The 11237-nt window shown below is 46.4% G+C and overlaps 1 protein-coding gene across 1 annotated transcript; it reads right to left on the bottom strand.

Annotated features, from left to right (window-relative positions):
- Window positions 1-543: 543 nt before the first annotated feature.
- Window positions 544-1767, bottom strand: LOC121046459. Its single transcript, XM_040500703.1, has one exon. The coding sequence runs from the start codon at window positions 1765-1767 to the stop codon at window positions 544-546; it is 1224 nt and encodes a 407-aa protein (XP_040356637.1).
- Between the last annotated feature and the right edge of the window lie 9470 nt (window positions 1768-11237).

Genomic DNA, 11237 nt, shown 5'->3' with positions numbered 1-11237 from the left:
ATGGTCTTGAAGCGTGCTCCGTAGAGCGGCGGCACTTCCGTCATACCTAGTTTGTGACACCGATCGGTCGTCTGCACTGCAAACGCAGTTAAAATCTCCCATCGCAACTGTTGTTCTATTTGTGTCGAAAAGCGGCGAAACTAGTTCATAGAATGATGTTCTTTCTCTAGGGGTATTTGGAGCATACAGGCAGATAAAGCGCCAATTTATCTGCCTAAAACAAATGTCGCAGGAAATAAGCCGCCCTTCCAGGTCATTTAGAATGGAAACTGATGATAACTCAAGCTGTTTACGAAAAAAAAGAAAACATCCGGCGGAGACTCCTTTGGCTTGGCTAACGCAGATTTCGTAATCCTTAAGAAAGGGTTCTAATGCGCCCGCGATGCCTTCATCTGTAGATAATTTTGTCTCCTGTATTGCCGCAACGTCCACTTTCTCTTTTTCGAAAAGACGCAACAGCTGAAACTGCTTCCTTCTAGACCCTAAACCTCTTACATTTAGCGTTAGAATATGTAATGGAAGGGCGGGATACATCGGGATATTTTAGGTGTTGTTCTGTGTACCCTTGAGGTTCCCCAGTAGCTTGGAGTATGGCTTGTGCCGCACCCCTGCCGGCTGGCGGTCTTTCTTGGACCTCTTGGAAGGGAGCTCGTCGGCAGAGGAACTTTTGGTCGGGAGGGGCATTGAGGTTCCTTCTGGTTCATCGGATGGTCTCGATGTCTCAGAGGCAGGTACGATGGTGGTGGGTTCCACGTCTACCTCGTCATGCTCTTCGTCACACTCTGTATCCACTTCGCCGACAATCGTTGACTCTGATGATGAGGATGACGCGCCGTCCTCGTCAGGCGGAGGTAGCTCCGAGGGGCCCCCAGGGTCATCCTTGCATTCCTTGATGGCAGGTGCTGCTCTTGGGTGCTCCTGCTCCACGAACTTTTCGATCGTTGATGCCGGTGGTGTGTGCCCCGATGCGTCAAGGACCTCCGTGACATCCATAAGCAGCTCGCTCTGTTCTTCGGCCTCCTGGGTTCTTGGTCCAAGGAGCTTACTTGCATACGTTGTGACGCAAGTATCAGTCGTGTGTCCGTACCGTCCACATTTAAAGCAGCGGGGGGTCTTGCACTGGCGGCGAACATGCCCCACTCTGTTACACCTGAGGCATAGAGGTGGGCGGCCTGGCACGAGTAGGAGGCACTGGCATCCAAAAATCTTCAGGAGATGTGGCACCTTCTCAATCGTGATGTCGTCGTGAAGTGTGATGTTCACTTCTCTGTTTAAAGTGTCCATATGTTCCATGCCGGGGCATCTCCATTTCTCCCGGCTCATGCTCCGCACGGTTCCGTAGGCCTGCAGGGCCTCAGCGACGCGTCGGTCTTCAAGATGGTCTGGCAGCCAAATTATTTTTATCTTGATGTCGCGAGTGTCTGGGTCTATAACCAGACATTTTCGTCCTTTCACGAGAAGTTCTCTTTGTTGACACTGCTTCGCTTTCGCGAGCGCGTTTGTGCAGGTGACCATCCAAATGTGACTCATTTGGTATTGTCCGGTTGCCTTTACATCTTGGAGATCTATTACGTCTCTGAGGGCGTCGCGAAAGTCTGGCGCTGAGTAAGGCCTAGCGCTTATGTCTGCATGCAGGAATACGGAGTTTAAAATCAGGTTGCCTGTTGGAAAACGGGGAACGATTACCTTGTAGTCGGTTGTACTGTTGTCAGACGATACGGGGTTAACTCGGCCAGTGGCCGATACGGTGTTTCCACCAGACATCATATTCCTTGCTGCCGTTCTGAACGGCTTCTTCTTCCTCCTCCCCGGCCACCGATCCCCCTGAAAGACGTTCACAATTCGCTGTAATGCCGAATTAGAGCGCACCTCTTGAGGAGGAGGAGGAAAGGGCATACCCTCCTCCCCTTCTCCTCCTCTCCTTCCATTAAGCGGGAAATTTTTGCTCAATTTCCCGCTAAATTAAGCGGAAAGATTTCTCCACTAAATTTAGTGGAAAAGTTTCTCTGCTAAATATGGCGGGGAAATCTCCCCGCTAAATTTAGCAGAAAAATTTCACCGCTAAATCTAGCAGAAAAAAAAATTCCCGCCAAATTTAGCACAATTTTTCCCGCTACTTAGCGAGAAAATTTTACACTCGTGACGTCACACGTCCCGTCTCGTGTGACGTCATTACGGGAAACATCACATAATGGAACGCGAGGTTACGCCGACGCCGACGCCGCTCAACCCGGAAACGAACGCTTAAAAGCTACGCTCTAAAAAAATAATAACTTTGGACAGTCAGAAAACAACCATACTGCTTAGCAGCCATTTCTTACACTTGATCTGGCGTTAGTTAGTTGATAAAAATATATTTGAATTAGAAGCGCGGCTATGTAGAATAGAAGACAAAACAGACATGGATGAGTGTCTGATTGCTCAACACTCACAGAGACGGGATATTGCTGTCTTTCTTGTGGAACGCCACTTCCGGTTACATCACTTGCTTAGATTCATCACAGTGACTAAAACTTCGATGGCGGCGGCGGCAAAAAGTGTTGATGCAGACTTCGAGTGGCGCAACACGAGCGATGCCAACTTCATTTCACGGCTCTTTTTTTCTCTCTTTTTTTTTTTTTTTTTTTTGTTGCAGCCGAGGTGAAAATTTTGTTGAGTGCAAAGAAATTTCGGGGGTAGTTTCAGGAAAATCAATGCAGTTATTGTGCCGGGGTTGAACAAATCTTTCTTAACCAGCACAACATCTATCGAGGTCGATGTTATCTGAAACCAATTCAGTCTCTTTGCACCTAAATTTGCACCAACTGAAATTTTTTTTTTTTAACTTGAGTCGCATGTTTTGGCGTCTGCAGCTAAACAGTACGACTTCATGCGTCTTTGCATCGAAAAAAGAATTGAAAGGGTCCTCAGAGATGAAAGACATATGGCCTAGCCCTTTGTCCACATTTTTGTACTTACAGCGCATGAACGACTCACAATAGCAGGCGCTCACTCAATCACAGACACAAAAACATACACACAGCGCGTTTATCCGCTGTGAAGTAGGGGGGGATCGGTGGCCGAGTGGTCTAGCGCACACCAGCTCGGAGCACGTGGAGCGAAAGCTCGCGCTGCAGAACCCAGGGATCCTGGGTTCGAGCCCCACCCCTGCCCGTTTCGATCTGGATGAGCATCGTACCGGCGTGCGGTCGTGTATCACTACTGCGTGATGCACGTTAAAGACCCCAGGCTAGCGGTTGTACCGCACTGGCTAAATTTCTCATCTACAGCTGGGAGACTCGTCGCCCCTGTGAGGCAGACCAAGTTCTAGGCTGTATAAACACACACACAACCCAATTTTTTTTTTTTCGCTGTGAAGTACAAAAATATGGAAAACCAACTAGCCCAAGCTGCGGTGTTAACAACCTTTGTCCCACGTTGGGTAAGTAAATAATAAAGTTTCTGAATCACAATTAGCGGCCATGGAAATGCTGAGAAACCGAATCTCAAGAAACTTTCAAGACTCTACCAAGATGGCCGCACGCACAGTGCTGCCAGACCACCGCCTTCAAAGAGGACAGACAGTATTGATAAATAAAGAAATTCAAAAGACGCACGCATAGACTAACAAACACGCTCCTACAGAATACATGCACACACACCATACACGGACACACCCATCCAAACGCACGCATACGTGGACAAAGACACTTCTGCATGTAACTACACACAGCCATACACGCACACGTGCACGCTCACATGCATACACACACGCACACGCGTGCAAGCACATATACAAATATATGTACGAGACAGGACAAAGAAATGTCCGCTATGCAAATAGTGAAAGAAACCAAAACATAAATAAACGCCGATGCCGCCCTTCGAACGAACGACCGTTGGTGCAACAGATGGCAGGGACGTTTATAGTTCCCGGTTGCTCCAGACAGCGGCGGTAGCGGCCGCATCCACGCCAACCAATCACGGTGCTCCGTTTTTTCTTCTTGCGGCCGGATATTAAATCCCGGAAAACCCATCCGAGTGACAAAAGGACCGGCGTTTACGGCGGCAGTTTATTAACGCGCCGTTTACTTCCTCACGTCGCTCCTTGTTTTCTTTTTTTTTTTTAATCTTGAGTTTTTTTTTTCTTGTTTTTTTTGTCAGTCTGTTTTTGGCACTCAGTTTTTTGTTTTTGTTTTTGTTCTTTGTGACGACACTTGTTTATTGCTAGTTGGTAGCGAGTTCGAGGAGCGAGAAGAAATATGAAGAGATGAGCCCGCTCCGCCCGCTACTCGGACGTCTTTATTAATAAGGATTTCGGACCTTTAATATGGAGCCAGCCGGATGTCCTCGCCGTGCGGCTTCACATGTCGTACAACACCGCAAAACAAAAAAGTTATTTTGTTTTATTATTCGGGGTGCCTCGATGCCCTTTCTCTTCGGTTGGCGCTACTACTCCGTTTCACACCAAAAGTGCACCGTCAAGGCGCTCGTCGTCTTTGCTCTATGACGTCACTCCACTGCGATGGCGCTGGTGTCGACACTGCGCATGCGTGGAAGCTTCGCCTCACGCGAATGTGGTTTCTGCGGAAGTGCAGGGTCCACGCCCGGTGTGAGCAAACGCGGATTGTTTGTAAACGGTGCGTCGGTGGATAGTGCGCTTCGCACCATTCGGGTGGTTGAAACGATTGTTGTCAGTCGCCCGAAAGCCTTATTTGAAATCGCAGAAAACGTTTTTTCTCTCTCCGAAAGTGTTGAGACAGTCCGTGACAAATCAAAACAATATGGCCCGAACATCCTGACAGCGTAGCTACACCCCAGGCAATCGCATGTTCGAATCGTAACGATCGCCAATTGCGCCCCGCTCTGCACTATAGGCGCCGAAATGGCGGCACTCAGGGCCTAATCACGGAGCAGTGTATTTAGCATGTAGCTTATTAGGTGACTCTATATATGGTGCCACTTAGTGCCATTAAATAAGCTACCCTTCAAGGTAGCGACACTTACCCATCTTGTGGCTTCAAATCATAGTTGCCAGTTATTGAAGCTATATCTTAAATCACAGGGAACGTTTTTCCGTCCTTTACAAATGTTTCAACATTTCGCGACAGAGCAAGCGATATTACATAAGCTTCCTAACGCCGAATCAAACGCTGAGGAAGTCGGACTTTTGAATCATGAGGATCGGCAGTTGCGTCTGCTCTGCAGAAGCACCAAGATGGCGGCGCCCACATTAATATCGGGGAAGAGAGCGCCGATGCTCTAAGCGTAGCTGATTTAGTGGCTCCAATACCACTCTTTCTAGCGCATGATGCTGACGACACGTGATCACGGGGGGACTATTTTAGACACTGGCTTAGCTTCTCGCGCTCTGCGTATCCGCAGTTGCAGCACGGCATTAAAGGTGGAAATTAAAATGTTTTCCCGCGTTTTAGGGGTCAGGCTGCTGATAAACTAACTTTGGAAATTATCTAATTTAACGCATTACTTGTTTAGCCCACTGATTGTGTCTAGTGTTCTCCATTTAAAATTGAAATGTCACCGGTTTTAATATGTCCGCATTTTATGAAGTGGAAAGAAAGATGCATCGTGCCGCCCGTTTCGATCTGGGCGAGCATCGTACCTTTGCGGTTTTGTAATCGCTTCTGAGGCATGCACGCTAAACACTCCAGGCTAGCAGTGGTACTGCACTGACTATGTTCTTTTTTTTTTTTTTATTTATTTGCAGCGGGGACAACGTAGAACCCATGTGACTTTTCGGGGTATGGGCTAAAAATCAATTTCGGTACTATCGACCTCAAACGACCTCAGCATGTACCGACGGCCACGCGCTCCGCTGTTTGCATTTCATTTGAGGCCGATAGTACAAAACAAAAACAAAAAAGAATAAGAGGTATGCTCAAGTTTTTTAACGCTATTACATGCACTTGCATATTACATGTTTGTTGCAAAATAACCTCGACTTAAACGCGGACCTTCATTCTCCATGGATGCGTTGACGCCGGTGGCGATAGGAATGCTATCCGTGTGCACCTGCTCCCGGATAGGCAACAAAGAACCATTTTCGAACGCCGTTCTTTCGTGGTGCTTGTCAACTGATAAATCAAAGGAACGTTGGTTATAACTAGAGCCACTAAATGAGCTGCACTTAGGGCAGTGGCTTAGCCAGCAGGGTGAACTCGGCGCTACGGACGCTCACGCAAAGATTAGGGAGTCGCTGTTAAGGTAAAACGGGTGAAGCTGCACTGTTATTTTTTAAAAGTGGAGCAGGCTTCATTTGTTCTACTGTCGTCGTAGTTGCGGCCCACCAACTTTAGAAGCTTCCTCACAGTACACAACTGCCTTCGCGTTTTGGGGTAGCACTGCCTTACCAACGCGTGCCGTCCACACAAAACAAAAAAATAGCTATACTGTCACAAAACATTAAACAGCAACAACGAAAAAATTCGACGCTGAAAAATCAGAGTAAACGTTCACCCACAAACACTAGCCAAATTCCAAGCCGCCCTTAAAATGGCCGAGACAGCGGAAGTTGGAATTCAGATGCTGCGAGTAACAAGTCGACAACGTCACCGCTGTAACATTCCCGCTAGAAGCATGGAAGAGCATTTTAAGCGCTCCGTGTTCCTTCCCTTCATGAATTACCTGATGAAGATGGGAGATTTAAAAAGCACCGGCGTACGTTGCAATTACTTTCGTCGCTTCTGCCTGCAAAGATCTAGGAAAGCGGGGTAGCTTCCGGCGCTGAAGAGTTTTTGGAGCTCTATTCAGGCCTGGTTTCAGTTCCTGAACTCCTATGTGAGCTGCTCATATGCTTCCAAATGCTAGACGGAGAAACGTGAAACATACAGGAACTCTAGTCCGCGGTGCAGGTGGTCGCCCTCTGTGGAGGCACTCTTGGCGACGAGATGCAGGGACGAGATGTTTTTGGTTGCTCCACCTCGCGGGCGCGCTCCTGTGACGCAGTTGGCAGGATGCGAGCAGACGACGCGCATGTCAAAGCACGGAGTGGCTATGTTAATAGTATGCAACTATGCAGATTAAAACAGTTTATTTATTAAAGAAACGCGTATAACGTTTGTGTGAGCGATCTTTCTAATAAATAACAGTGCCTCGAAGTTGCTTTTTGATTAGAAAAAAGCTTTAAAATGTGCAAAAATAAGCCTGGAGCATTACATTACAGCTTGCGCGGCGTGTGTCAGGGCCATTCAAAACCACTCTAACTCCTGTTTTTTTTTTTGTTTTTTTTTTGGATTTGTGGAGGCCGTTCTACAAGAAGGTTTTGCATTCATCAGAGTAATTGACGTAGTGTTTTCAGTGCTGTGCACGTGCGCACAGTTGCGTTGGACAGTGCCGCACACTTGTTTTAGCTGCATTGAGCTTGCCGATACCGACGCTTCTATCCAAGTATGACTCGACAGTTGCTGCCGAGCAAATTCTCGTCAGCAACTGACGCTTAGCTCGTCCCGAATCGAAAACGCGGCAAAGAAGCTTCTCACATCGCGACTTCTGCTTGAAAAAAAGGCAGAAATGTTAATGAATTCTTAATTTGTTGGCCAAGGCCCGGTACATTCGGGCGATTGATTCATTTTTTTTTTTATCCTATTTTTACCAAGAATTTTTTACAAATTTACAATCGCTCGCTGAGGAACGCATCACGCATTACGCAGATTTTGGTTCGCAAAAACTAAACATACAAACGGTAGTAATTTATAGCAGGTATATTCCTCATTTTCTAGGACGCTGAAGTGTCACCGACTTACTAGATTACTTGGATCGCGAGGGGGGTGTCGCACGTTTCGGGTCGGCCGAGTGAATAAGCAGGGATTTAGTCAAAACGACTCCGGAAGCCAGCCTCCACTTCTTCCTGCCAGCTATTTTGAGAAAATATTCGTTTACTGATTTACGAAATAAAAAAAAAATAATCAACTCGGAACTAATAAGAGACCAACACTCACTGAACACATTAGAACCAAGAGGATACACAGAGTTGCTTTCACTGAAGTGTTCACTACACACGCGAGAGGTTCTCCCATTTCGCTTTCTTTTTTTTCTCAATTTGATGAGATCTCACTTTCTTAGTTTTATTTAGTCCACATCACAATAAAAAATACACCCTATTCGCCGTGGTAGACGCTGTAGTGCGATAAAGCGCTGGATATTCTATTTCCCTTTTTCAGCTTTTTGTATAGTATAGAGAGCAGCACACCAAATATCCGACCACTTCGACACCTCAGCTCCAAAAGTGTTTGTTGGCACGACTACACGTGCCACATGCGGTTTAATGTCCTACTACAAATATCAATTCACCAAATAAGCGCAACGCATGAAACAGGCTTTGCCGCGTGTTACCCCAACAGCGCATGAAGCGAGCTGACGATCCGATGGATCCAAGAACTGCGCTGTCTGTCCCAGTCTGTCCTACCCGTGACGTCATAAACGATGATTATGATAGCTATACAGAAGCGCCCCCTGTAGTTCGCGCACGCCGCCAATTCCCAAACGTCCATCGTCTCTTCGAGATCCTAGTGACTCTGCGCATAACAACGGCGGGAGCTGAGTGCTTGTTCTCTTCCCTGCGACGGTTGAAAACATACCTGAGAGCATCCACTTCAAATGAGCGACTGCTCGGTCTAGCGCTTTTGAATGTTCGCCGCGAAATTGAAGTGCAAGCTGAGGACGTCCTGGATATTCTTTATCGTGAATGCACGCGGCTGCATCTTAATGTGCAGGCGCTTGGCATATATAAGATGATCAAGAGAGGCTCTAAATTGCTTTCTGAAATAACTAGTTGCACTTACTTTTTTATTCGTAGTAATTTCTAGTCGAAAGCACGCAATTTTGATTAGTACTCAAGGTGTGCGTGAGCGCAGCGCCACCCGTTGCTTGCAGTGCAGTTGTTTTTAGAACTCATTAACGAATCACTGATATTGTTTTATATTATAACCATGTGTTCGTTTTATTATGTTCGCTTTGTTTGATTGAACTGTGTATACTAGTGAGGATAGTTTGTTATACTTGGCCTTGAAATTGCCATCCTTCACCCTACAAATGTTTCGAAAATCCGTTCTCTATATATCTAAGATCTAGTTCCGTACCCCATCAAATAAACATGAATGAAGAAATATTGCCTATTTTATTTATGCATGAGCATTTTCTACCCCACAAGCACTTTTCCCGAAAGCATATAAGTTGGACACTCCCCCTTTGCTCCATGCCCCATGCAAAACCGAGCAGGGGAGCAAGCGGGCCCACGAAGGGGTATACGTTATACATTTCAGGGGGGGGGGGGGGGCGCCTTTTCGGTGCTTGTGCAGAGCGGACGGAACTGCCGATTGTCATGATTAAAAAGTGCGACTTCCTCAGAATTAGATTCGGTGTTAGGAAGCTTATGTAATATCGCTTTGCTTTGTCGCGAACTGTTTAAACATTTGGGGAGGACGGGAAAGCGTTTCGTGTGATTTTAGATAAAGCTTCAGATAACTGACAACCATGATTTTTAAGCCACAATATAGCCAAGTGTCGTTACTCTGAAAAAAAAAAAGCGTAGCTTATTTAGTGTCGTGCACTAGTTATAACCACTGATCTTCAGTGGTTATAACCACCTTTGCCCCGCGCTCATTTCTATGCACTGATCTGTCCATCAACGGAACTGTCATCAGAGTCAGCATCGCTCTGAATGTCTGTTGGATTATAACGGTAAAATGGGCCTGGACGATAGGAAGCGAGGCCAGCCTGTAGCGGAATTTAGCGTGGTCAAAGGTCGTAGCGGGAATTCAGGATGGTCGCTGGGTCACTGAGTCATTTTCAGACTTTCACTCAAGACTCTCATGCGGACGTTGCAGTCGGGAGACTTCAGTTGGCACGAGAAGCTGCACATGCTGAGTATAATCCGGATTTCCAGGAGCCAACTGTTCTACAAACAGATGTGCAATGTCAAAGCGGGTCGCGGTGATAATGTTCGCCTTCACAATTTTATTCTGAGGAGCTTTTGTGATTTTAGGGAGGAATTTAGTTGCCCAAGACCTAATGAAAAATGTCCTGACGCATGATTTGCATAGTTTCATTTTGCTCGTCATTTCGCAGTTGCAGTGATGGAAATAGGCATTTTATCTTTTGTAGCAGCTAGGTTCTGTAGCACTCAAAACAATGGTCTGTAGCAGTGGCTGATCCTTTTGGATCGGACTCCAACATCTCTTAGCACATCACTTGATCATTAAAAAGTGACCGCATCGCTAAATGAGTTTATTATTGATAATGACTGGGGGTTTACCTTTGGGACTAGAGCAGATTACTGTTTGCCTTCATTAAAAATGGGTGGGGCACCAAAAAAAATAAGGCGCGTTTTTTTTTTCTCACAAATAAGGCTTAATCAGTGAAGGTTTAATTTACAATGGGTACTAACAAATTGCTAAAAAAATTAGTCATAGCGCGACACCTTAGTTGGGATGAAGCTTCTCTCGCGTTGCAATTTTACCTAAAACAAACTATACTGTGAGTATACAGTCGATCTGAAATACATTTGTACCATTTTTCTTTCCTCCTACTTCTCTAAATATTGATCAACCAATAATATATATTTTCCCTTTTTGCTTTGTCCATCTCCGCTCATGCACGTATGGAGCAATTCTTAGTAAAACTGGCACTTTGGCGCAAGATGTATCAGAATTTGGTCCGTGGCACAATTTGGCGCAAAGGGCGAAGCACTTCCATCGTTGCAGTTGCGACTCAAAGAATTCCGCTACACTTTTTTTTGCCGCTTGAGAAATGGGAAATCGCAAGGAAACTCGCATCATGGGAATCAGGTTTCACCTTTAGTACGGTGGGCCCTTCAGCCTACCATGCCTTTAGGCTTAGTTATTTTTATACCCTTGTCAGACGGGCACCTAAAAGGACCTTTATGCCAAAGGACCTTTAATGTAAATATGATTTAAGCAGTGCCACACGGCACCTCAAATGGCATTTAGCGTAAAGGTCCAGCTGCGCTCTAAAAGCCGCTCGACTTTATCAGTCCGTGCGTCCGTGGACGAGGCGCCGATCGCAGGAATCGGGTAACGTGACAGTCACGTGGGTACACGGTCCGCGGACGAAAATTGAGGTTCGGTCCGTCGTGTGAATCGGGTATAAAGAACAACATGCAGAGGGGTCTGTACGGTAAACCACTCTCGCACTGCCAGTGTTTGTGGTTCTTTATCAGTGAACAGGCGTTGCGGCGTTCACCGCAGCACGTGTGGTGTTGGGACCAATAAATCTCTTTT

This window comes from Ixodes scapularis, unplaced genomic scaffold (assembly GCF_016920785.2).
Source record: "Ixodes scapularis isolate PalLabHiFi unplaced genomic scaffold, ASM1692078v2 PGA_scaffold1__304_contigs__length_218370807, whole genome shotgun sequence".
Classification (NCBI taxonomy): Eukaryota; Metazoa; Arthropoda; class Arachnida; order Ixodida; family Ixodidae; genus Ixodes; species Ixodes scapularis.
This window is presented reverse-complemented; position numbering and strand designations above follow the sequence as displayed.

Bases quoted from the DNA above. Each gene is read 5' to 3' on its own strand.
- LOC121046459 (XM_040500703.1), bottom strand. From the start codon at position 1,767: ATGATGTCTGGTGGAAACACCGTATCGGCCACTGGCCGAGTTAACCCC.